Below are 26766 nucleotides of genomic sequence, written 5' to 3' on the forward strand. Positions count from 1 at the left end.
TTCCCTTGACATGTGCTGTATAACTGAGAGGTAATTCCTGTACCCTGGAGGCCAAGCTGGCTGCTGGCTCCTAGCATGGTTAAAGTACAACACAGCCATGTCATGGTCATTTTTCCACCCCCTCAGAAAAACCCCCACAAATTTCTCTTTTCCCTACATTGTAAGATTACATCTCTAAGGAAATGGTATCTCTGACCCCTGCAGATTGCATTCTCCTCCTTGTTTCCATGTGAATAAGACCACTGCTTTCTATTTCCAGTTTATCTTGTCTTTGTATTAAAATCAAGAGGCAAAACTGTATTTCAGATCCTGAGTGTGCAGCTCAGTCCAGACAATGCACATTTATTTCCCAGATAAAGATACAGTCCTTTCTCTATGGAAAATAACTCTTGCATATTATGTATTTCTCATTTTATTGTATTAAAGAAATAATTCTGCAGGTAGCCTCTTTTTTCCACCAAAGTTTTAGGAGCAAGGGAAGAGATTTTCCCCAACGAGGCCGGTTTTTTTTCCTGTGTTGTTGAAATTTGTGGACATCTTTTATCTCACAGATTGCTCTTCTTCATTCGTTTTCCTGGATGAGACAATCCTCTTTGGGAAATCTGGTTTTCTGCCTCTTTCTAAAGATCAAAATTGTTGGCTTCAGTTGTGTCAGTGTGTTCCCATTAGCTGCAGGAACATCAGCACTTCAACCTTTATTTTAAATATGTGCTTTGCAGAAGAGCAGCGGATTTTGCAAACTGCCACTTACCCAGTCTCCCTACTCCATAGCCTCTGAAATTCCAGAACATTCCAACCCCCTGGGGACTACATCCTTTGTTTTAAATCATCAATTGGAACTGCAACTGGGACATTGAGGCCAGAAAAAAGCCTTCACTGGGGCAAAATCTAAACTTTCTCTGACCATGGGCAGCCCATGAAATGTGTCAGAGATTCCATGAAAAGAGGAAAAACACAAAACACTTCAGCTGGAGAAGACAAAACATTGGATAAACATGTTAAAGGTCTGCAGGGAAAGGTGCCCTGCCCATATCAGACATTTTGTAGGAAATAAGCCCCAATGACTGGAAGCAAACACTAACATTGTAAAATTCATGAAGGCAAAACACTTCACTACATAGCAGGAGATTTTTACCTTTTCTTTTAATTTAGCTGGAACAATGTCTACAATACATTGACTCACAAGTTAAGTGAAGGTATGAAATCACATTCTTCATACTGAGATGGGACATTCTGGACTGGTCAAACCCCCTGGCAAGAGGGGCAGAGTTCTGCACATCCAATGAACACCTTTTGAAACAACCAGCAGCGGGAATTTCGCTTTTGACAGTGATGAGAAGAGTGGGCCTTGTCCATGGAGATCAAGGTGCTCTGCAGAGGAGGGCAAAGCTCAGAGCCTCAGGAAATTGAGGGCCCTGAGGCAGGTGCAGTGCAGTGACTCCCAGGATGAGCAGCAGGCCGGAATCCCAGCTCTGGCTCCCCGGCGGTTCCTGGCTGGCCAGTGCAGTGTCCCAGCAGGGTGTGGGGGTGTGCTCCAGCGGCTCCAGGGTTATACAGGCACCTCTTCCTTCCCCTCTCCCGCAGTCCCGTTGGCTCCGCTCAGTCCCGCCGGCTCCCTGCCTTCCTCCTCCTCCTCCCTCCTCCTCCTCCTCCTGGTCCTCCCTGGCTGTCCCTGTGTCCCGGCCCAGGCTGGGCAGGGGCCCGAGGAGCTGCCCTTCCCGGCGGGACTGGGCCAGCTCCTTGGCACAGCACACGGGCGTGTGGGTCTCATAGGTGCTGTGGAAGCTGTTATAGTCCACCTCGTAAAAATCCTTCTCCAGGGTGAGCACGGGGGTGAAGCGGTGTCCCCACAGCACCTCGGTGTCCATGTAGGAGCTGCGAGCCTGGCAAGTCATCCCTGGGTGGAAAGAGAGGGATGTTAGAGGCAAAGCTTCCTTATGTGCTCACCCAACCACGCCTGGCACTTAAAAGCACTTCTGTGTCATTTCCATACCTGATTGCTCTGGGACACGGAAAAGTCTTGGCTTAATAAGCATCAAAAAGCCTCTATCATGAACAAGCTGAGCACCCAGAGGGAAAGGGATGCATTCATGTCGGCATCTTCCACCTCCTGAACCTCGTGTTTAGGGGTTTGCAGGCTCAAAGCAGCTTCTCTCTGCTCCCCCTGCTCTGCTGAGGTGCTGTTTCTGTGCCTGACACAAACAGCTCCTGGTGGATCCTGCTGGAACAACCCCCAGCCCTGCAAGTGCTGCCCCAGCCCTGACCCACACAGCCCAGAGCACAGGGAGCCACTGCTCTGCCCTCCCCTGGGCTGGCACCATCCCTTCTTCTCTGCAGCAGTGCCACAATTCCCCTGCATTAGTGCCACAACTCCCTGCATTAGTGCCACAACTCCCTGCATTAGTGCCACAATTCCCCTGCAGCAGTGCCACAATTCCCTGTGCAGCAGTGCCACAATCCCCTGCAGCAGTGCCACAACTCCCTGCATTAGTGCCACAACTCCCTGCATTAGTGCCACAATTCCCTGTGCAGCAGTGCCACAACTCCCTGCAATTAGTGCCATAATTCCCCTGCAGCAGTGCCACAATTCCCTGTGCAGCAGTGCCACAATTCCCTGTGCAGCAGTGCCACAATCCCCTGCAGCAGTGCCACAATCCCCTGCTGCATTAGTGCCACAATTCCCTGTGCAGCAGTGCCACAATCCCCTGCATTAGTGCCACAATTCCCCTGCAGCAGTGCCACAATTCCCTGTGCAGCAGTGCCACAATTCCCCTGCATTAGTGCCACAACCCCCTGCTGCATTAGTGCCACAATTCCCCTGCAGCAGTGCCACAACTCCCTGCATTAGTGCCACAATTCCCTGCATTAGTGCCTGAATTCCCTGCATGAGTGCCACAACTCCCCTGCACACAGCTGCACACCCCTGGATGCTCAGCCCAAAGGTGAGGGGTTCCCAGCTGGCTTTTGAATCCCCAGGAGGGTTCAAGCCCTTGTGCTGCTGGGCTGTGGTTTGAATGAACAGTGGCTCACAGGAACTGGTACTTGTCAAGCTGCTTCTCAGCCCCATGGATCAGAGTTTATTTACTTTGAAAAAGTTTAAAGAGAAGGTTTGCTGAGCTGGGATAAGCACACCTGTGAGCAAATCCTCTTGGAATCACCCCCCAGTGTCAAGGCGTCTTCTCTTCCAAACATTTTTCCTCTCTTTTTCCTAATCATGTTTTGATTTTTGAATTAATTTCCAGTGAAAAGCTAACCTCACAAAGTCCTCCCACTGTTCTCTCATAGAGGGTGAGGGATTGGCCTGACTGGAATAGATTCAAAACATGCCTTGATCCAGTTTCTGGCCAATACTTGCAAGTCTAATTCCTGCAGCCCAGAGCACAGGGACAGAAATCTAAAATAATGCATAGGGAGAAAAAATCTCAGTGTCAGAAGCTTCAGGGATGAGCATATCACATATCCTCACTCTGTGAGCTCATAAGTGACTGAAATCTCAGAGAAATCAGAAAACTCTTTCCTTAAAAAAAACCCCACCTCTGTGAAAAGAGGAATATTTTGTTCTTATAATTGCTACAGACCATTGAAAGACGCCCACACAGGCAAGTTCTCTGCAAAGCTGAAAGCCTCTTAGTGCTTTCCATGGTTTAAAGCCACCAGGCCAGGAGTATTTTGTTCCTTGAAAGGGGAAGAGACAGTGACACATGCAATGCTGAGACATCTGCAGTTCTGTAGCACAGGCTGCAAACCCAATCTTTCCCCTCAAGAAGATCTGCAGGAGTGTTTGCTTCTGGGCAGGAACAACAAGTACAGCGTTAGTCACAGTGTTCCAGCGTGCTGCTTCCTGGGCTGGAAGCAACTGGGAAGTGCAGGGGCTGCCTTGAGAAACACAGCCAGGGAATGAAAATCACCCCAAGTGCTGCTGCCTCACGGAGAAGCTCTGTGGAAGTTCAGTGTCTTTTCAGGAAACTCAGCTTTTGCTTTAGAGCTGAGGAGCAGGTGAGGCCACTGCTGCCTTTGGTGGCTCTGCAAAGTGCAGCATCACCAGCCCTGGGGTGAGGAGGGTCAGCCCCTGCCCTGGCCAGCTCCTCACTCCCTGGAAGCCCCAGCAGTGCTGGTTCCCCAGTCCTGGTACAGGTTTTGCCAGGGGAGCTGTGTTACAGGCACTGACCTCACCCTGACCCACCCAGGCAAAGGCTTTTACTCCTCTTGTCTGGGGGGTCAGGGCTGCAGGGCTAATCCCATTTCCTGGTGCTGCCTCATGCCAGGAGGTTGGAAACCAGCAGCTGGCTAAAACAAACCAGTCCTTTTCCCTTTGCACAGAGCTGCTTTGGCACCAGACATCCCAAAGGCCTCCAAGTGCCTCCTCCAGAGCCAGCACGGAGAGCAGGAGAGGAGACCCTGCAGGCTCCAGGATCAGTCCTGTGGGTGAACCAGCTGGTTCTTACCCTGCTTTTCCAAGTGCTGCATCAAGGTACCATCAAGGAGTCTCCAGGGCAAAGATGGGGTGTCCTTGTGACATGTGGGGGCCTGGGGCTCTCTGAGGGAACTCCTGCTTTATAATCCAGGCCTGAAATAGCTCCTTCCCTGGGGGAGCACCTGAGTGAACCTGAGCTCCTGGGACACCATCCCAGTCCAGCTCTAAGTATTCAATTAGGGCAGGAACAATGGAAAGCTTTCAGCAAGCAAACACTGCTGCTGCCAGCTTCCTGCAGGAGCTGCTTTCTGTAACCCCACGGGGACACTGAGCCAGCACAATAAGACAACTTGTAATTGCTCCATAATCCCATTCAAATATTCCTTTTTAGCACATGTGCAATGGTGTTTAATTGCGTGGGGACACAGTGCTTGGCAACTCCCACATCACCCAGTAAACAACACCATTGTCTCTGCTTCAAATTCCATTAAGTGCCTGCTTTGCAGGCTGCCCTGTGCTCTCCAGCCTGGTTAATTAATGCATCTGTAATGTCCCTAGCTAATTATTGCCTCTGTGACTGCGAAAAGATGACAGAAGAGGTGTGGAAACAATAAACCTTGTTTTTATTAAGAGCACATGGATGCAGCCACTTGCCACTGGAACAGAATGTGCACCCTCTGTGCTTGGAATATCCCAGTGCCACCCTGCAGAGGCGCACAGCAACCCCCAGACTCAGATCTCTGTGTATCCCTGAAAAACTCACCTGTTCCATTGTGTATCCCTGAAAAACTCACCTGTTCCATAGTGTATCCCTGAAAAAATCACCTGTTTAATTTCATTCTGGTCTATCTGAGGCTGTGGGATGTCTTGGGTATAGGGAATCATTTGCCATATGCTCCTATCCATCAAGCAGAATCCAAATTCAGAATATCCTGAATTGGAAGGAAGCCACAAGGATCACCAAGTGCAACCCCTGGCTGCAAACAGACCCAGATCTGGGTATCACACCAACTGTGACATTACTTCTCTTCCATCACTCATGCAGCCCTGAAGCACTGACACTTTGGGGAGCACAAGAACTGAAGAGAGATTCCAGACTCTCTGAATTTTTGCAGAATTAACCATAGCATGTATGGCCCCTGTAAAGGCTGTTAATCCTTCCCTTTAAGAATATATAACTACACATTTTGGGTTTAAACGGTGGTATTTGGGGGTTTCATTTAAATAAACTTCATGCCAAAAGAATACAGAATCCCAGAATGTTTTGGGTTAGAAGGGACATTAAACATTGACACTTTATACAATCCCAGATTGCTCCAAACCCCATCCAGCCTGGCCTTGGGCACCGCCAGGGATCCAGGGGCAGCCACAGCTGCTCTGGGCACCCTGTGCCAGGGCCTGCCCACCCTGCCAGGGAACAATTCCCAATTCCCAATATCCCATCCATCCCTGCCCTCTGGCAGTGGGAGCCATTCCCTGTGTCCTGTCCCTCCATCCCTTGTCCCCAGTCCCTCTCCAGCTCTCCTGGAGCCCCTTCAGGCCCTGCCAGGGGCTCTGAGCTCTCCCTGGAGCCTTCTCCTCTGAACAATCCCAATTGTCTCAGCCTTGCCTCACAGGAGAGCTGCTCCATCCCATCATCTTCATGGCCCTATATCCTCATTTTCCTTCTTTCAGTCCAAGTAGATCTACTTGAATTCACAGACATATAGTTTTCAACCCTATCATATTTTCTGGGTTGTATGACCATTAGAAGTTTCATTTTCTCCTAAACAATCTGGTTTAAAATTAAAAACTATGTTTAATATAAATGTGTGCAATCTGTCTGTTCAGGAAAACATGCAATGATATGAGAAATCTTCAGATGTCCACTTTTAGTTGCAGCTTTCTCATCTCTTACTGCAGGAGCTCACCTTCATGCTACAAACAAAACTCAATTTTAATGGAAACCAGAGATAAAACTTGTTTGAAGTTAGAAGCACCAAGTTTCAGTAAAGCTAGAACCAGTTCCAGGGTTTAGAGGTGCTGGAGACCAGGGCACTGTGTCCGGGTTTCCAGTTGTGCAATAAGCATTGCACAGAGATTTGATGATAATTTCGTTACAGCAGAATCCTAAGAACTGGGTTTTTTGTCTGTGTGTTGGAGGCACGGATCAGTAACTGAGCTGTGCCTGCTCCTGCTCAAGGCAGCCAGGGATGCTCCCTGCACAGCCCCGTTCTCCTTCCCAGCAGAGGAAGCAGCCTGAGCAGGCTGTGATGTGTATTAGAGCCGGTGTCTCATCACATCTGAGAGCTGAGCGTGTAAAACAAGTGCCAGGAACTCTGCAATAGGCTCTTTGCTGTCATCACAGTCGTTATCAAAGAGCTGGAATGTCTGAGCTGCTGCCAGGGCCCGGGAGGAGCCGGCTCAGCAGGGCTGATCCTGCTGCTCTGCCCTGGAGCACAGCCTGGCCTGGGAGGGCACAGTGCCCCTGGTGCCCGGCTAAACCAGACCTCAGCACCCCAATCTGCAGCTGCAGCTGCCTGGGGGACACCAAAGGCTCTCTCCAGCTCTTGGAGACGCTGATTTTTGGCAAACATCCCATCTCAGGTGACCTTGGTTAATGGGAGAGCACGGGGGCACACAGAGGTGCTCTACCAACCCCAAATCTCCCCAGGCTTCCATGGGATCCCATCCTGAGCAGAGGTGAACCTCCCAGTGCTGCTCCAAATCTCCCCAGGCTTCCATGGGATCCCATCCCCAGCAGAACCTTCCAGTGCTGCTCTGTGGCCTGCAGCTCCTCAGTGGGCAGAGACAGCCCAGCCCCTGGGGCTGTCAAGACAACATTTTTCATCAGGCTAAAATTAACTGTGCTCATTGAAATGCCAGGGAGCTCAGTGATTATCTGCTGGGAAATGTCATGTGCCTGCCTGGGCTGGGCCAGATCTGCTTGGCCCCTGGGACACAGACCCTGCTGGCACTGCTCTCCCTCCTCTGCCCCTCTCTGCTGCGCCCAGGATGATGTTTCTCCTTCTCCTGGATGCTCTGAAGCTGTGGAACACCCACTGCCCAGGGGCTGATGGCCTCAGAGGGGCAGTGCCAGTGATGGAAGTTTATGGGTGGCAAGGAAAAGGTATAAAAATTTAAGTTCTATTGCTGTAATTAAGCAATATGTGTCTTTCAATTTGCATTAGCATATGGTAAGTTATAAAAGTTATTAGTCCCTCTGTGTTAATTAGACCAAAGAACACTGTAACATCCAAAAAGTCAATATTATTCCAGCTTGAAAGGAGTATTAGAAGGTAGGAACATAGTCCTCCAATTCCTTGTGCTTGTCTCCTTTAGAGGACATGGCTGGGCTTGATTCACTTTGATATTTATGCCAGAGGAGAGTAATAGGATTTTAATTTATCTGAATGCTCTCCAGGCATGCAAAAGCTCCTAGGCACTGGGAAAAAATATAATAAAAGGACTTTATGATGTAAAGACCTTGGATTCAATTGCCATGTCTCCAGCAGGCCCAGCCCGAGCCAAGCTCACACCAGGTAACCCCTTTAGGGTTTACAGGGACTGCAGAGGCACCTCAGACACCAGGGCCAGCCTCTGCCTCCAGAGGACAGTCCAGCTCATGAACACAATGACCCGAGACATCTCTTCCTATCATTTTTAGGCAGCGTCTTTAACACTTCTGCAAGACATTCCTTGCAGAAAACTTATTTATATGCAAAATGCAAAGCAACACAAGACAACCCAAACCAGATGATGAATGCTCAGAAACTCCATCCAGTAATTTCACCCTTCCTTTGTGCTCCCATGAAAATCATGATTAATTTCAGCACATCTTTTGTTGTGACTACTCCATTTGCCCCTACATTTACAGCCAGGAAACTGTACTCTGTCCTCTGCAAAGGTGGATAAATTGAGGTGTGAAAACTCTGCTGTTTGCCTACACTCCCACAGGGACAGGATGGGTTAATTACTTCTAATCATTAAATCCCTTTTTATCACACTGACTCTAAGCCAGAAAAATATATACCTGTACTTACATAAGAGTTCATTAAAACTTCATTTAGTGACTGGACTAATCAGGCATCTGGAGTGTTTCTTGTGCCTCATTTAATTGTGCTGGGAAAAAGAGGCAATGAAAACCAGGGAGGACCAGGAGTGGAGTAAGAAGCTCTGCTGCCTCTGTGCCCAGGGAGCAGCAGTGCTGGATGCTGTGCCCAGGGAACGAGGGCAGCAGGAAGCTACAGAAAAAGCAGGATTTGGATCCAGGATTTGCATAACTGTCAGCAAATAGCAGAGGAAGGGTAAAGCTGGAAGAGAAGAGAGTCCCTTCAAATTACCTGCCAGGAAGTCTTGTAGGATATGCAGAGTGTGTCAGCACATGCAGTGATGGCTTACAGAGAAAAACAGTATTTTAACAAATTGGACTTGCTAATGTTCCCTAACCAGATCAGCCAAATCCTTCACCACAACCCAGCTGGCTGCAGCACGTGGGAGGGGGGCCTGGACCTCCCCTGCTCTCCCCTGTCCCAGCAGCTTTTAAACACTGCTCAGTTTGGGATCAGCAGGGCAAGGGCAGGAGCTTTGGCCAGCAGCAGCAGGAGCTGTCCTTCACCAGCGTGGCCCTGAGATTTTGGGGAGCAGAGAGGCAGGGAAAGCAAAAATGCATTCACTGTGCAAACAGATTTTCTATCTTTGCTTTGATCCCTTCTATTCCAAGTCAGATTTGGAGCAGCTGATGTTGACAAGAGTCCCTTTCTGATAAGGCAGAGATAAAGAATCCCCTGAAGGAATGCCTGTGCCCCGCTCACCAGGAGCACTGGGGGTGAGGCTGCTGCCCCCAGATGCCCCCAGAGCCCCCTGGGAGTCAGAACACTGGTCAGCAATATTGATTTTGTCTTCACAGTGCTCGTTTCACCCAGCAGTGACCACAACAGATCTGCCCAGAAATTCAGTCTCCCTTTGGCCTTTTCCCTCCTCTCGTGGAGCCCCATCATCCATCCCAAACAAGGATGGGAAAAGCCTGGGGCTGTGCCAGGCTCGGAGGGTCCCTCAGTGCAGCAGCCCCGGGTGGCACACAGCTCTCACTCAGTAACACCAGCTTTTTTATCTTTTTCAGCCAAATAAACCCACTGCATTTTAGGCTGGCTGGTGAGCTGCTGTTCTTCAGGATGCTGTTACTCAGACCTTTAAAAAACCAAGATAACTTGAACACAAAATCTTTGTTTTAAGTCACAGTGTTTCACTTTGTAAAAAATCCAATGACTTGAAGGGTGTGAACTCCTCAGAATTTATTCTACACTTTTCATTTGAAGCTATTTACCATCTTTGCCTTGCACTGGGTCAGAATTAAGCTTAAATGTCAGTAAATAGAACTGCTTGTTTGAGAGGAGACAATACATTACATTTGTAATACGTGTGCACCTGGTTAAACCTACTGAAAATAGCTATAAATCACTGTCCCAAATTATCCGTGGAAAATATCCCCACTTTTAGTCGTGCTTCTGTTTCTGTGGTCATTGATACATTGCCAATCACATTTCTGACCTGCTTTCCAAACGCCCCATGGAAAACAGAGCTGTATACCCCTGAACTCTGGGGGGTGGAGTCCTCATTTTCCGTAGGGGTTGCAAAGGGAACAAATGCTCTGTTGTATTTTACACTGCCCTGAACCCGAGCAGGCTGTGACGGCGTCAGGATTTAACAGAAGTCCTGCTGGGAGTAAATATCACACCACTCCTGAGAGCAGATGGGCCTTGAGCAGTGCCATGGGCTGGGAAGTACCTTAAGAATTTGCTTGGAACAGATTTTAAGGTGTGGAGGGAGGGATTAATAACCCTAAACTGCTTTATCAATATTCCCAAGTGTGAGGATGAAGCAGGAAAGCACAAACACTGTCTCTGCAAGCCACTCTTCTGGTCACAAAATACCCCACTCCCCGGGCGGACCCATCCCAGCCTCCAAACTGGATCCTGGAATCATCCACGGACCACTCAGCTCCGAGCTTGTGCAAAATGCCTCCTCCAGCTCCAGGGTGGGACTTCCCAGGCTGCTTTGTGAGCCCAGGATAATTCATTTCCACAGATGTATGCTCCTTAATATCCTTACAGCCTGGCCTGTGCCATCCCTCTGGGACAGGAGCCCATTTGTAAGGCAATATTATTCCTCTGCCATGCTTTTAATTCCGAGGTTGTTATTGATAATGACTTCCTCTCACACATCCCCAGCCGCGGCTGAGCCTTCCTGCGAGGGAGGCAGAGCAGCAGGGGTTCAGAGCATTCACAGTGTCACTGTGTGACGAGCAAAGAGGCTTTGGACAAACAAGGAGCTGCATTCCACGCTCAGATTAGGAAGCTCCAGCCTCTAATAAATGTTTAGGCTGCAGAATAAGTCACTGTTACAAATCCTTGCCTTTGATAGTCTTTTCCACCCACCCCTTCCTTTGCCACGTCTCGGCAATGCTCTGCTGGGGAAGAGCATTTCCCTGGACGTGCCAGGTGAATTCCACTCCCACAGCACATATTCCAGCCCCAGTGGAATGTAATTTATCCATCACCTCCCATCAGCTCTGTTTGGGGAAGTCAGCCACTGCTGATCACCTAAAGGGAGATGCTGGGACACCGAATTACCTCTCTGGACAGCTGCCTTGGGGAGCAAAGGGTTGGGAGGCAGGAATTTGAGAGATTTTTCCTCCTCTGGCTGTTGTAACTAATGAGCAGATCTCCAGGAGGGGATAACATTAACAGTCAGCAAAGGGCAGAATCTATGAGACAGGGTGCTGACACCACTGAGCACTCGCAACAAGCTGAAAACTCCTGCTAATGACTCAGAGAGAACCTCACTGAGATGGAAAACAAACTCCAACCACCACCCACAGGAAAGCTCTGGGCTCATTACTAAAATCCTGAAACACCAAAGGGGAAAACTGCTTATAAAAGCTTTTTTTGCATTTCTGACTTTGCTTGTCCATCTTTAGCCAGCAGTTCTCTCCTCAGAGCTGCCTGCAGCCCTTTCCCCCTGCAGACTGTGATTCCATCAAGGCATTCTGGCTACCCCAGGCTGGAAAACCCTGCCTGGAATGCACCTGAGCATCTCAGGGGCTTGGACACACTCCCTGTGCCCCAAGTGCAGCAGGAAGAGGTGCCGGCTCCTCCCCAAACCCGCAGCAGAGGGATTCATGCGAGTGGAAATGACCCATGGAAATGACTGCCAGGTGCAGCCAGAGCTCCTGGGGGAGATACCCGTGGGAAGGAGCCTCTGTGCCCATCCCTCCCTCAGCTGCCTTTCCCAGGCCGGGGAAAGCTGAGGGCTGTCCCTTTTCCAGTCACTATACATGGACACAGAGTTCTTTCATCGCCTGTCACAAACACACCCCTAGGAGAAACTGGGAATGGGCTGAGGATATCTCCTAATCTCCCATTACCCAGCTTTGTCTGAGCTGTTAAGCAGCTGCAGGGCTGCAAGAGTCACAAAAGCAGTTTCTGTATTTTTTCCTCTTTGAGCTCCTTCTGGGAATGTGTGTCCTGCACCACGTGCAAGTCATTCAGCCTCAGCACGTGCTGCTTTATGGGATACAGTGAGACTTGGGCACTTCATAGCCCCCATTAAAATCAACACTACAGCAGTACCTAAAATAGCACACTTACAGCCTATCTTAAATACAGGGAAGAAATGGGAGAAGATTTGCACCATGAATTTTGATCACAGGAAACAAGACCACCACAGACTTCAAGAATTCCTTTAATCCATTGCTTTTTTTTCTCCCCTGGATCAGTTCTAAGTGATTACGAGCAGCTCCAGGACTAACCCCTTCACCTCAATCCCAGACTTATAAAAGAGGGTGAAACAGTACAAAAAAGAGGGTGAAACCCTACAGCACAAGCTAAAGGCCCAACTTTTCACTGCTGCTTACCTCAGATGCCCCACCTGAGTCAGGCACTACCCAAGGACAAGCCTCACTGTGTTTCTAGGCCAGGTAACATGGACAGTGAAATCTTAATGCCAAACTGCCCAAAATGCTTTGTGCCCCCTTCCTCCTGAAAACAGTGACTGATTGCTGACAGGTCCTTACCTGTGGCTTCCACCATTCCTTCCAGGATGACCACAATCTCAAACTCCTCCTTCTCCAGCTGGGTGCGGGACATCTCCCAGAAGGGGCTTTTCTCATTGATCTCATGTGAGATGATGAGAGGGGACACCAGGAACAACCTGTCGTCTCCGGTGTCAAATCCCACGTTGATGTCCGTTTGATTCAGAGGAATAAACTCTCCTTCTTTGGTCTGTTTGGACTTAATCAGTTTGGCTCGAATGGAAGCCTCGACAATGTGGGAATTGCGGAGGTCTCCGACCCGGAACATGAGGCAGAGCTTCTCGTCCCTCATGGAAATGACGGCGTTGTTGGAGAACATGAGGGTCTCCGCCCTCTTCTTTGGTTGGCTGATCTTGACAAACATGCATCCCACCATGAAGGCGTTGACGATGGAGCCCAGGATGGCCTGGACCAGGAGCAGCACGATGCCCTCGGGACACTTCTCTGTGATGACCCTGTGGCCGTACCCGATGGTTGTCTCGGTCTCGATGGAAAACAGGAACGCCGAGACGAATCCGCTGAGGTTTTCCACACAGGGAATCCAGTTCTCGTCCTCCAGGTGGTCCAGGTCTCCCCGGATGTAGGCAATGAGCCACCAGATGAACCCAAAGAACAGCCAGGTGATGGTGTAGACCATGGTGAAGACCAGCAGGTTGAAGCGCCACTTGAGGTCCACCAGGGTGGTAAAGAGGTCACTGAGGTACCGGTAGGTCTCCTGGACGTTCCCGTGGTGCACGTTGCACTTGCCGCTCTTCTCCATGTACCGCTGCCGCGGCTTCTTCGCCCTCGGCGGAAATGAGCCGGGTCCTGTCCGTGGCGATGGGGACGTCATCCCGAGCCTGCTTGGGGATCTTCTTGGGCTCCCGGGACGTGACCCCAATGTCCATGTCCTGGTTCATGAAGATCCGGGAATCTCCAGCCATGGCTGGGCTGCGCAACAAGGAAGGACAGGTTCAGGCAGAAGGCAAAGAGGAAAAAGCCATTTTGTTTCACTGTCTGGACCATCAGGACATTGATTTTGCAGGGTTATAGGAGGTGTGATGGGGTTATTAGCGGATGAGGGGATGGTGAATAGTGGGAGGGTCTGTTGTCGGTCTGATCAGATTTTAGTGGGATGGCTATGCTGTATTCAAAGGGAGTGGTGTTGCTTTTGATTGGGGGGTGAGGATTGTTGTTTGTTTGTGGTGTTGGAGCTTGTGCGAGGGTTGTCTCGGGGCGATTTGAGCTGTTCAGTGGAAGGGTCAGGAAGTAGTTTAGTCAAAAATGCCAGCTTTGGAGTTGGAGATGAGGGTCTGAATCCTTTCTTCCTGGCTGTTGTGGGAGAAGTGTGAACCCTCCAACTTGTTGAACACTTGTTAACCCTTCACTTGTTAAACAGAGCCCTGCAGTGACCCAGAATTAAAGACTGATTTATCACACACAGGCCCTTCAAACATCAGCAACTACTGGGGCGATGGGCACACTGTGGAAGCATAGAACACTTAAACCTTATTAGAACATTTTTGGGTTTTCTTTCTGTCCTTAGATTTTTTTGCACACCAAATTTGCTTGAGATCACAACTCAGAACAAAGTAAAGATACATCAACATTTTTTCAGGAGGGACTGAAGCTTTTTCATGCCTCAGGTTTTGGGTGCATATCAAGAGAAACCATAGAAATTAAGAGAAAACACTGAGCACCGCTGTCTACCTAAATCTCACATGAGTCTAAATTATGCATGAAGGCTTCCCTTGCAGTCAGCAGAGAAAGGCATCTCCAGGGATAACTCAGGTTTCAGGAGTGCTGAATCACCTTCTGGAAGTTTACTCGTGAGCCTGGGCTTTAAACGTGAAATAAACATTTAATTGAGTATCTTGAATCCCACGTGTGAGGGTGTGATGAATCCAGGCCTGCTGTTAATGAGATCTATCAGAGCTCACCCCTTTGCTCCACCTGACATTAGACAAAATCACTGGGCACTTTTAGGAATGCATCAGAGCTATTAAAAAGCCCACTGTCGACATTCAGAGTAATGCTTACCAGGATACAAATAAATAACATGAGATGAGGGCGGCAATGCTGTCTGCCAGTTCTAATGTAACATCCTGTTTACAGAGATGATTAGATACTCCTTTAAAAAATGAGAGTCTTGACTCTGGATGCAGGGCACAGACAAAATCTCTGTCAAAGACTACCTAAGGAGCCTTAGGGATATCAAAGATAGAGCAGCAATATTTTCTATGGCATTCGTTCCCTGTATTGTCCTCTGCAAATCCTATTAAAACCTAACTAAATCTATTACTGCTCCCTCTGTCTTTAATCTTCTTATGTGCCTGTGAATGAGAAAAGGTGCAGAGATACAATTAAGAGTATCTTGGGAGAGACAATTTTTAAGACCGAGCAAAGTAGCTCCATCTTTTTGGTATTAAAAAGCAAAAAGGGTGGGCGGGAATGAAAGCAGAGGCAGGATGAATAAATGAAACAACAAATTTTCACTTCCATTTGGCTGCAGCCAAGTCAGGATAACGGCAGAGAACTCCTCGTGGCCCTTGTCTAAGTCATCATCGATCAGTGCTCCAACGAAGCAGCCCGAGCCTGTTGCTGGCTCGGCTCCGCAGGGAGCCCAACCATCTGTGCCAGCCCAGCCCTGAGCGCTGCCTGCTGCCACAGCTCTGCTCACGCCACGGGCTGGGAATGGCCATTCCTGGGGCTGGGATGGGAAATCAGGGGGATCGGGTTTGCCACCCACCCTGGACATGGGATAGAAAATCCCAGTGCCATGGGTTCCCTTTCTCCAGCCAGGATTTGGACACAAGAGTCACCCCTGCTCTGTGTCTGTCCCTCCTGAGAGCTGGCTCGGGGTGTATTCACTCACATCCTCAGCTGCTTCTCACTGCTTGCTGCAATGCAAGCCTCCAGACCTGCTGGCCTGGCTCTCTCTGCTCTGAGGTTCATCTCTTTACATGTGTGCAAAGTGCTGCAAGATCCTGAAAACTGACAGGGGCACAGCTTGACTCTCGCTTCCTAACATGTGAAAGCACATGGCAGAACAATCACACACTTTCCCCCCCTCTTTAATAGGGAAAGAAGCCTCCCATCCCCTGGAAATCAGGTAGTGAAAAAACCTCCTCACCTCCTTCTTACAAATAATACTCTCTATGTATGTTTGCATTGATTGATTAATCTAAAATTACTCCATTTGGACTAAAAAGCTTGCCATCAATCTAAATGTAAAACCAGGCAAGTGTTGCCTGTTGCTTTCAATTTTAAAAGGCTTGTTTTAAAGATAATTTTGTTACAACAGTAAATTCGAAGCTATCACTGGCACCATGGGAGAGAGAACAATCCAGTTCCAGACTTCAGCCTAGAGTGGAAGGTTACATGTTCTAGATTCACACCAAAGAGACCAAAAGGATCTTAAAACTTATTACAAAGAACAGAATAGAGGAAAAGAAACCAAAAATCCTAAAACCCTGGAAAGATCACCCTGGGGGAGCAGGTTTGAGGAACTGCCCATTAACAAATGTAGGGAGGAACCTTTTTAACTAAAACACTCACAGGGCTGGCAACATCCCTGGTGGTGCTACTGATCTCCAGCAACAGCTCAGCTGAAACATCTCCACAAACCTTCAGGAACACCTTCCAAGTGATCCAGTAAAGCAGAAAAATTCCTGCTGGATAAGAAGTTCACTGACAGCTTCAGTGGCACTCCAATTCCTACCAGTATTTCATCTTTAACTTTCCCATTGCAGTATGAGCACAACCTCAGTCTGTGGTTATTGAAAATAATTAAGCATATGAATTTTTGCTTTGGAGTCTTTAAACAGAATGCTGCTGGTTAGCAGTTTGAGCACAGCTTTGGATGGCTGCACACTATCCAGCTTTCTGCTCCAAATGATTCCAGGGCTTCCTAATTCTGAGCAAATCACTGCTCTTCCTTCTGCCTTAATTCCTCAACACTAAAATTTGTGATAGGGATGTGGATGGTCTGTGAGATCCCAGGCACCAGAATCTTCTAGAAAATTTGCTGTCATTCTTTCATTATTTTAACTGCCCTGGGGAACTTTAGCCCAAATGACAAGAGGCTCTGAAAGGAGCAGTGTAACTGGGGAAGGACCTGGTTAACTCTTCCCAGTGCAGGGCACAGCCACTGCTGCCAGCCATAAGCATCTCTGCCAGCTAAATATGTTCATGCATCTCCCAGAGATTTCAGCTCCAGTCTGTAAATCCCTGCTCCCTCCAGCACAGAGAGCCATGGGGTGAAATTGCCTCTTACAGTCACAGCACTGTTCTGTTTCTCTGGCATTTACTGTCTTTGGTTAAACGAGGCCAGGATAATAAAAATGTCACTTCTGTACAAAGCTGCCTTCCTTTAGGACAGGCTACTGCATGAGGAGCTGTGAGTCAGTGCATTATCAGCCTTGCAGAGAGGTTTTTATCAGCCCTGCTGATGTTCAGCTCTGCCCAGACGACACACTCAGGGCAGGCAGTGACATTTAGGGGCTGGGATCTGCTGCACAGGAGTCAGGCTGGGGCTGGGTGAGAATCTCCAGGAGTCAGTGGTTGGCAGAGCAGCTCCCAGCCCCTCCTGACAGAGCTGGTGTGCTCCTGGCGGGCCCAGCAATTTACCAGACACATCAAGGACGGCAAAACTATAAAACACTTGAAGAAACTTCTTTCCTTGCTGACCAGGGGGCTTTTTCCATTTAAACAATTGCTGATCTGGCTGCAGTAAACACACAAATTTCCATGGGGATGGGATTTGATGCTGGAAAGGACCAAACTGACAGGCAGGTGGAGTTTAAATATGTGAATCTGTCATCAAGTCTGTGTAAAAGCAGACTTCTTTTTGTTTCTTTTAAACCCAATGCCTGTGTTTTCTCACATTGGGAGAATAATTGAGCAACTGTTCTTTTGCAAACCTCCCACAACTTCCCAGAAAAATATTTTTTTTCCACTTAACCCTATCTTTTTTTTTTTTTCCAGACAATGAGTTCTGTACTTCTCAACAAACAACCAATAATACTGAACAGAGATTACTGAAAAACCTGACCTGGTTCTTCTGCTGCCTGTTGGCCCACACCCCATAAACCAGGGTACTGTGCCCAGGTTCCTCTGGGCCCCATCATTCTGCTTTAGGTTACAGTGCTGCAAGGGAATGAAATTCTTAATTGTCAGACAGGAGCAACAGAGGGAAGTAGGTGCAGGAATAAAGGAAATTAAAGCAGCAGCATTGAAGAGAATAAAAGCATTGGCTGTTGAACAATGAGTGCTCATAGAAAGATGGGGGAAGGAGAAGTCTTAGGAGAAGAGGACCTTTGACAATCCGAAGAAAAATGACTTGAGATGGGCTCTGACTGAGGTGGGGCTTGGATTTCCCTGAGAAAGGCATCTTTCCTCCACCCTTTTATTCCCTGTGTGTGAGTGGGACTGAGCAGTGAGCTCCACCAGCCTGCCTGTCCACACACCCCTGTGCATGCAAGGTGAGGAAAGGCAGGTGGATTTGGGAAAAACCATGGAATATTCCGTCTTTCTGATATAAATAGAGCTTTGGGGTTTTGGTGGCTGCCTCTTTGGGAAGTGCTTGGGGATCCACAGGTGGAGGGAAGGCTGCAGAAGAGTTGTGCCCTTGAAAGCCAGGGGAAAAGATTCAAAGACACTGCACAAGAAGGGAGACCTGTGGCACCTCACAAACAAACGTGGTTCCAAAGCTCCCTGACCCCAGTAATTGCCTCTCCAAGTGTCATCTCACTCAGCACTGAGGTGGGAAGGTGCCTCTCCTCTCCTCTGTGAGCTTTGGGTGAGTCTCAGCAGCACTTTCCTGGCCCTCAGGACGCCAGCAGGTTCCCCTGGGGCTGCAGGAGGCCTCACCCTGCTGCCAGGTCACCGAGATGGTGGCTGCTGCTTAACCTGAAGGGCCAGGGTGGCTTTGTGCTTGTCACAGAGCTGGGCTGTGACAGCTCCTGTGTGCCCAGAGTGCCCTTGGCTCAGAATACCCCAACAGAAGGTGCTCAGTCTTTCCAACGAAAATCTCTCTGGCCAGGGAGCCAATCTGACCCCAAGGAAGTGTTTATGGACATTTGCACTTTCCTTTTACCCGTGAGTTACCTCCCAACCCATCCTTCTCCTCTGAGATCCTGGGACCCTTCTATTGCCAGCTGTGAGGCAGGAATATGACTTTCCAGAGTACCCAAGTGTTTTACAGCACTCAGCACAGATATCACGTACTGTAAAATTTTGTTGATGTGTTTTCCAAGGGGCCTGGACCAAGGAAGGGCTCTATGTCCCATATTTCAGGATGGGGGAATCACTCACAAAAACAGTTCTTCAACACTCAACTGGGAGTCTGCAGCAGGGCAGGAATTAAATTTAGTAGTTCCAAAATCCTAAATGAGGCCCTGGAATCACTGCAGAACTCTTTCCTCCTTCCCCCACTCCAGCAGCAGGGAATGCAGTCCTTGTCTGCCTCAGGTGTATCTGAAGATCTCTTTGCAGAGCCTCCACAGCCTGATCCACCAGATGAATAACCCAGCAAGATTATTTCCAAAGCCAACTAAGGCAGTTTCTGTTCTCTCAAATAGCTACAGGTTTCAAATACATTTTTCCCTCAGCTATGGATTGAAGTATAAAACCCCCACACATCTCCCAAGTTCACAGCTGCATTAAATATAATGACTCCAGACCAATACAGAACAGAGTGGAGAAACAAAACTGTGATCAGGAGAGACTGGGTGGGTTTTTTTTTTTTTTTTTCAGAAAAATAAGATGAAAACTAGGAAATGCTTTTTGAGGCATCATTCAGGCTTTTATAACTTGTTAGAGCACGATGACTGGAGAATATGGAGTTTCCAGAAGATTGGGACTATCTCCTACAGCACAGTTGCACTGCACAGGAAGGATGGGAGGATTTAATCCATGTCACTCCCAGGCAATTCTCTTGTACTTCACTGCATTAAAGACCTTGAGTGTGCCTAGTCCCTGAGCAAAGGATGCAAACACAATATTGTGCTCTTCAGTGTTTTCCACGATTTGGAGCAGTCAAATGATGTTTTCTCTACCAACAACAAATAAAGCCTGGAAATAAATCAATTTGATCCTTCCACCTCCAAGGAAGTGACTGTGCCTGAGGCACTCTGCAGCCTCTCTGTCCCTGGCCTCTCACCCCAGCTCTATTTTAGGGACACCTTATGGTGTCACTGAAAATCTCACCATTGTCTTTCAACCAACACAACTGAACAAAGTCAGGAACACCTTTGTCCTGATCAGACACTCCTGTTTCTCCTGCTCTTGGCTGTTTACTCTGAACAGCAAACACTGGATGTTGAGAAAGCAGAATCTCAGTTCTAGGAGAAAATCCTGCCCCAGGAATAGCAATGTTCCCATTCTCCATTGTTTAGGAATTTACCATCGCAGCAAAAGAAAATCATTCTGGAATCTGCAGCTGCTTTAAAAAATACAACAAAAATTAAAGAAAAATACAATAAAAGTTTTAAAAAATACATTAAACTCTTGGACCACTTCACACTTCTGCAGTAGCTTGCACCCAAAGAGTTCACGGATGGATTTACCAAGCACAGGCTCTTTTTGCCCCAAGGCCCTCAGCAGTGCTTGAACACACTGCAGAAAGGGGTCGGAGTCAGAGGGACAAACTGACCTCATACCAAACTGTTGGGCAAGGGCCACTGCTTGCCCCAGATGTCCAAGGGCCTCTCCTGATCTCAAACCCAACAGAAAGTGGGTGACTTAAACAGTGGAGTCTGGAGATTTGCCTTGGAATATTAGATTATTACTCCAAAGCTCTGTGTGCTTTTTTTTCCCCCCCAAATAATTGGGCTGGAACTTCCCAGAGATGGAAAACATTCTGCCATGGGAATCAGAAATGATCCTCATCTTTTATCTCCAACTGGGTAGGAATAGTGAGTCAAAGAACTGAAGCCCAGAAGTGAAATAACCCCCCAGCACAAACACTGCCCCACACACTCCCCACCTTCTCAGGAGATCCCGGTTGCTTGGACTGCTCAGAGAACCAGTGAGAAAAGCCAGTTTGGTTTCCCTCTGAGCTCCTCTTCCACAAATCCAAGGTCTACTTTAAAGTAAAAGGGCGCAGGAGGAAGGAGCTGCTTGATGAGAATCTCCAAAAGCCAGAGGTAAGTTTTTTGGGACAGGGTCAGTTTCTGCCAGTTCTTGGCTGGTTCCTGAAACTCCCTGTTCAAAGCCAGGGGAGAGAGGCTGTGTAAAAGTTAACCTGGTGCTCCCAACCACCATGTGCTGGCACAAGGAGAACCCCAGGCGCCTTTCTGAGTGATGCAACAGGACACTGGTAGAAAAATCAAGTCATGCTTTTACCTCCCAGAGCCACAACCCCCGAGGGATTCCCAATGCACTGCGTTCCCTGCCCCCTCCAAGGGCTGAATATGCCAGTTCCTCATCTGAGGCTGCACTGGCAAGTATCCTAATTATGAAAGAATTTAATCTTGGGCTCCAGATAAGGATTATGGAGTCGCTCCATAATTCAGGGCTGCTCACTGATCAGTCTCCTGGTGCCCTTTGCATTCCAGCGATCTCCACTAATCCTGTACCTGAGCAGTTCCTACATTTTAACGTCTTTTCCCGCATCACACCTTTAGATCTGACAGTGCTTCTGCCCAAGATCGGCATCCAATCCCTGCCTTCCCAGAGAGTTCCGTGGCAGCTGTGAGTTAGGCAGGACCTGTCCACAGCTCACAGCCGGGCAGGTTTGGGCACGGGAGCCTGGCATCCCGCTGGCCCAACAGCTCCGCGTTCGTCCCGATGCTCTGCAGCCGGAGAAGCTCGGGAGTGACCTGGAATAACAAAGGAATCGTAACTTACTCGCTACGAGCGGCTCCGCATCGGTGGCGCCGGGGCTCGGGGGGCGGCTGGCGGGGGGCAGGAGCGGGGCTGGGCGAGGCTGCGGGAGCAGCGGCCGGTCCATGCCATCACCAGGGAGCCGGGCTGCTCCTGGGGGCCCCGGGCCGGCCGCCGCCTCCCTCCCGCTGCCCGCGGGCAGCCGGCATCGATGTGGCACGGGCTGCCCACGCCCTGGCCCCGGCTATCCCCGATCTCCGGCTCCGCTCCGAGCCCTCCGCTGCTGCGGTGCCACTTCTGCTTCCCTTCCCTGCCTTGCCCTTGCCCTGCTCTGCTGTGCCCGGTCCCGCTCGGGGGACCCGCGGTGCTCCGGGCTGGGGCAGAGGAGGGCGGGAGGCTGCGTGTGACGGAGCCTTATCTGCTCTCAGCGAGCGCAGGGGCGGGGGGCGAGGGAGGGGCGAGGGCGCTGCCGGGAGCGGAGGAGAGGAGGGAGGGTGGGCAGGCGGAGAGGCGAATCCCTGCCCGGGGAGCTCGCGATCGCAGGGGCTCTGAGCTCGGGAATGAGCTCCGAGCTCCCCGGGACCGGCAGCGAGGGGCTCCGGGGGCTCCCCCGGCGCTGCCCGGGATGGCCCTGCCCGGAGTGCGGGCTGGGCTGGGCTGGGCTGGGCTGGGCTGGCACCCTCCGGGGCTGGGGGCTGTCAGCATCACACAAAACAGAGAGCAGCTCCTAAAAGCCAGGAGGAAGGGAGAGCCGCGCATTTCGCACGTGTGAAAATCGTCACCGGCACCGTAGAAACTCCGCCGGGCTGGACAAGGGACTGTGGGGACAAGGGGGACAGCGTGGTTCCATCAGGCTGTGCCGTGGGGTTTGCCTGGGATCCAGCCGGTCCCCGGGAGTGCTCTCGAAGTGCTTCAGTGCTTTGCCGTAATTTTTTGTCTTCCTCTTTTTTCTTCTTCTTTTATTTTTTTTCCCTTTGTCACTGATAATACCACACTGTCTCCCCAGCTTAGTGAAATATTTCCTTTTCTGAAAAGCAAATGTCAGGCCAGCTGCATATCTCAGGCAGATCTGCCTGGTGACTGCAGGTTACCCCCAGGCTTTGTTGCCAGTCCTGTCCCCCTGTCCTCCCTAATTCCCTATTCCAGAAGCACACACATTACAGCCCATCAGAAAAGCTTTCACAGAAGATTTGTCTGGTCAGGAAAAGAGAATTTACCCAAACCAAAGCATGGTGCAGGATTGTGTGAGTATTGCTGAAACCTGCAAACTACTTTTTGTTCTCCTTTGAATGATTTTCAATTTTTTCTTTTTTTTAAAAATTACCCTATCACTAATGAAATACATTAGCATTGGAATGATATTTTAATTTTCCTAAATAGACATTTTGCTATTTATTATCTTCATTCCTTTTTTTTTTTTTTTGAACAGGACAAAAAGGGAACTAATGGAACTTCATGCAGATCAGAAAACTTGGTCTTAACCAGCTTAAATCTAGGCTACATAACACCTTATTATGGAGACTAGACTGGGAAAATCAAAGACAGACGTGCTAAAGAAAGGGAAATAACCACAGGTTTGAATGTTATTAATAGTCATATTGCCCAGGGACTGGGAGAAGAAAGCCCATCTCTATACACACACTCCTTTTATCCGTGCTCTGGTTCTTCCTGTGGATGTTGGATCTGTCCAGATGGGACAGGAATCTGGAGCCAGACCAAGGATTTCAGCCATTAAAATCAGTTTTGGAGATGTAATTTTGCTTTTCCACAGGCTAGTTCGTGTTTGCCACTGCAGCACAGCGTGGGCAGCGAGCTCAGCCCAGCCAGCCTGGCTCCTGTTTGCCCAGCAGCAGCTCAGGCTGGCCCAGCAAGGCTGCAACAGCTCAGGGCTGAACTCCAGTCAGCACTGAAACCCCCTGCAAGGAAAGCAAAGGCCATGGTAAGGAACTGTTAACCAGATTCTGTGAAATGCCATCAGATCTTCTGCCTGCTCATAACTGTCAGGAATGTCTTTTCAGCAGAACTACTTTTACCTTTTAGGGGTATGTCTGTGATAACTTTATAAAAGTGCTGTTTGGGGAGTACAGTCACACTTTGGGTATTTTTAATGAGCATTCAAACTTCCTTAAAAAGCACTAAAGAGTAAATTCATTCAGTGGGAGAGTCAGCCCCCCTAAATCACAGCGTTGGCTTTCAGAGCAGGTCCCTGGATGCTGCTTCCCCAGCACTGAGGACAGTGCCACCTTCAGAATGGCACCAGCTCTGATTCCTCCTTCATCTCATCTCTGTTAATAAGATTTGCAATGCATTCTTGTGCTAGGAGATGTAGAAGGAATCTCTGTGCTGCCCAGCCAGCAGCCCTGCAGGAGCGCAGTGTGTGCCAGGCTGGTGTGTCACGGCCACGCTGGGGACCGTCCCTTCCACCCGCGGGCTTGGCCCGAGTGGCCGCCCTGGGATCGGGGAAGGGCTCGGGGAGCAGGGGGGGCTCGGAGGGGTCCGTGCTGGGTGGGTGGGTGTGTGTGTGGGTGTCTGTGTGGGTGTCTGCCAGCCCGCACGGCTCCCATGGCACAGGAGCTCCAGTGGCTCCGTGCGTGTCCCTGACACCTTTCCCGGCTTGGGCAGATTCCCGGCGCTGGAATTCTGACAGGCACTGCCATCTGCCGGCACCGCGGCCATCCCTCCAAACCCGCCCCAAAACCACCGCACAAGCGGGGTTACACCCGGGGTTAAACGGGGCTCTGGATTTTCACAGCCCGCCCAGCCCCTGCGGCTGCAGAAATCCCAGTTTCCCCAGCATCCTCCATGGATTCTCCAGCTGGAGAATGCACAGAGGCTTAGAGGCTCCTCCCCTAAGGACGTTTGTCCGTGGCAGGTGGATGGTTGGGACCTTTGCCCACCTTGTGGGATTGCACAGCGCTGTGCCCGCCCCTCTGCCAGGCGTCAGCTCGGAGCAGAGCAGAATTCCTGACCCCAGACCCACCCAGCACACGCTGCAAGTGCCTTTCTGTGCCTGGTGCACCAAACCGGGCACAGCCCAGGCCACACCAGGCAGAGCTCTCGAGAGGCACTGCTTCAATCAGCACCAAAGGCCTTTCAGGAGCTTTTCTGTGATCACCAGGCAGGATCACCTTCCCCTGGTCCATGTGAATCCCTGGTTTTGCTTCCTTATCCCTACACTGCAAACTCTGCTGTGTTTCACGTATTATTTCAACAGACATCTCCCAATTTGTCCTGATTAAAGACCAGCCAGACCTAAGAGCAGTTTTTCAGCTGCAAACCAACTCCGGTGACATCACTGTGCCCCTGCTGAGGTGGTGAAAAAGTTTTCAATGGCCTCACAGGTTTGAAATATGTTCCAGAGCTGCAGGGACCAGCAGGCTGCAGAAGGGCTGATTTAACACCAAATGGCAGCACAGTTTGGATATTTTTGGGCTGGGATGGAAACATGGAAATGCAGAGGGATTGATTTTCTGTTCAGGATGGGATTCACCTCAGGCAGTGGCGTTCAAGATGCGCTGCTCTGAGTCTGAGCAGCCCTGCTCCTTCCTTTCCAGCTGATGCAGAGAGACAGGTAGGAGCAGGAGGCAGCCAAATTAAACCTTGTGCTGGAATGGGATGAAGGAACCAATTCCAGGAGCACGGAGGTACAGATTTCACATCAGGGCAACATCTTGATTTTCCTGGGGGTGCTCATAAGCTCTAACAGCTGTACTGTTCAAAGGACATCCAGAGCTATTTACAGGGGGGATTTATGGCAACTGTGGAATGCTCAGCTCCTGGAGCTGCAAGCAGAACAACAAGAACAAGCTCTAATCTCATTTTGGTGTCACTAAATGCTCTCTGAGGATCTTATCTATATCAGAAGCTTGCCTAAAATGAACAGGTTGGATTTTTGCAGGTTCCTGTAGAACACAGCAGGGCAGCCCCACTTTTGATCTGTCAAGGAGCCAGTGGGGAGTTCCCTGCATTTCCCTGAGGTTTCACGGGCTATAAATGAGCCATCCCCTCTGCTGAGGCCAGCCTGGCCTGGCACTCGTCACCCAAAGGGACAGCGAGCCCCGGTGACAGAGGCACCTGCTCTGCAGTCAGGGCAGGCTTTGGCTTCGAGAGGAGAGGGAGCAGCGGTGCCTCCAGGGAGCGTTTTAATTTGTTGTGCAATTTGATCTCTGGAATGAGAGATGTCCCTTCCCGTTTGTCAGCCACCCCACTAGAAGAAAACAGAGTTGTAAGAGGCAGTGCTGGAAACAGCTCCTAGGATTGCTCATCCACCTCCAGCCTCCCCTGGCACTCGCCTGAACGGGAGCTGAGGCTCTGAGAATCCTGACGTGACAGTCACCCACTCTGTCTCGACTTCCTTTTGTGTTTGGGGCTTATCCAGCCCCCAAAATCAAAACGAAACTTGGGAAGCAGGCGCAGAGGCAGGCGAGGGGAAGTTTCCTCAGCCAACTCCCCCGCTCGGCTGTGGAGGAGTCGGGCTGGACGTGCTTTGATGTGATAATGAGGATCCCCGAGCCCGGCAGGGATGCGCTCCTGTCCCGGCTCTCGGGCTGGGGCCGGCGCTGATCCCCGGCCGAGCCTCGGATCCCTTCTCGGGAGTGCCCGCCAGTGGGCCAGTCCTGCTCTGAGCGAGTGCTCTGCTAATTAACACTAATTAAGCTCTTGTTCTGCAGGTGCAGCAGCAGCACCTAAGGCTGAACTTTCCCGGCAGGTGCCAGGACGAGGTTTCCCGGGAGGGGCACAGTGCGGAGCCGTGTGGCATCAACTGTGTGCCACCACTCGTGTGTGCCACCACTCGTGTGTGCCACCTCCCTTGTGTGCCACCTCCCCTGTGTGCCTCCTCCCCAGTGTGCCTCCTCCCCCAGTGTGCCTCCTCCCCAGTGTGCCTCCTCCCCCGTGTGCCACCTCCCCTGTGTGCCTCCTCCCCTGTGTGCCACCTCCCCTGTGTGCCTCCTCCCCTGTGTGTGCCACCTCCCCTGTGTGCCACCTCTCCCGTGTGCCACCTCCCCTGTGTGCCACCTCCCAAATGTGCCACCTCTCCCGTGTGCCACCTCTCCCGTGTGCCACCTCCCCTGTGTGCCACCTCCCTTGTGTGCCACCTCTCCCGTGTGCCACCTCCCCTGTGTGCCTCCTCCCCAGTGTGCCTCCTCCCCCAGTGTGCCTCCTCCCCCGTGTGCCACCTCCCCTGTGTGCCTCCTCCCCTGTGTGTGCCACCTCCCAAATGTGCCACCTCCCTTGTGTGCCACCTCCCCAGTGTGCCTCCTCTCCCGTGTGCCACCTCCCCTGTGTGCCTCCTCTCCCGTGTGCCACCTCCCCTGTGTGTGCCACCTCCCCTGTGTGTGCCACCTCCCCAGTGTGCCTCCTCTCCCGTGTGCCACCTCCCCTGTGTGCCTCCTCCCCTGTGTGCCTCCTCTCCCGTGTGCCACCTCCCCTGTGTGTGCCACCTTCCCCTGTGTGTGCCACCTCCCCTGTGTGTGCC

General features: G+C 50.3%; 1 protein-coding gene across 1 annotated transcript; it reads right to left on the minus strand.

The window, feature by feature from the left end:
- Positions 1 to 1157: 1157 nt before the first annotated feature.
- KCNJ5 (potassium inwardly rectifying channel subfamily J member 5) lies at positions 1158 to 21698 on the minus strand. Its single transcript, XM_030964885.1, is given in 5 exon segments — positions 1158 to 1637; positions 1639 to 1897; positions 12468 to 13266; positions 13268 to 13415; positions 21315 to 21698. Coding segments are annotated over 4 exon segments (1287 nt in total). The 5' UTR covers positions 13409 to 13415; positions 21315 to 21698; the 3' UTR covers positions 1158 to 1549.
- Positions 21699 to 26766: the final 5068 nt, after the last annotated feature.

The sequence above is a fragment of the Camarhynchus parvulus genome, chromosome 24 (assembly GCF_901933205.1).
Source record: "Camarhynchus parvulus chromosome 24, STF_HiC, whole genome shotgun sequence".
Classification (NCBI taxonomy): domain Eukaryota; kingdom Metazoa; phylum Chordata; class Aves; order Passeriformes; family Thraupidae; genus Camarhynchus; species Camarhynchus parvulus.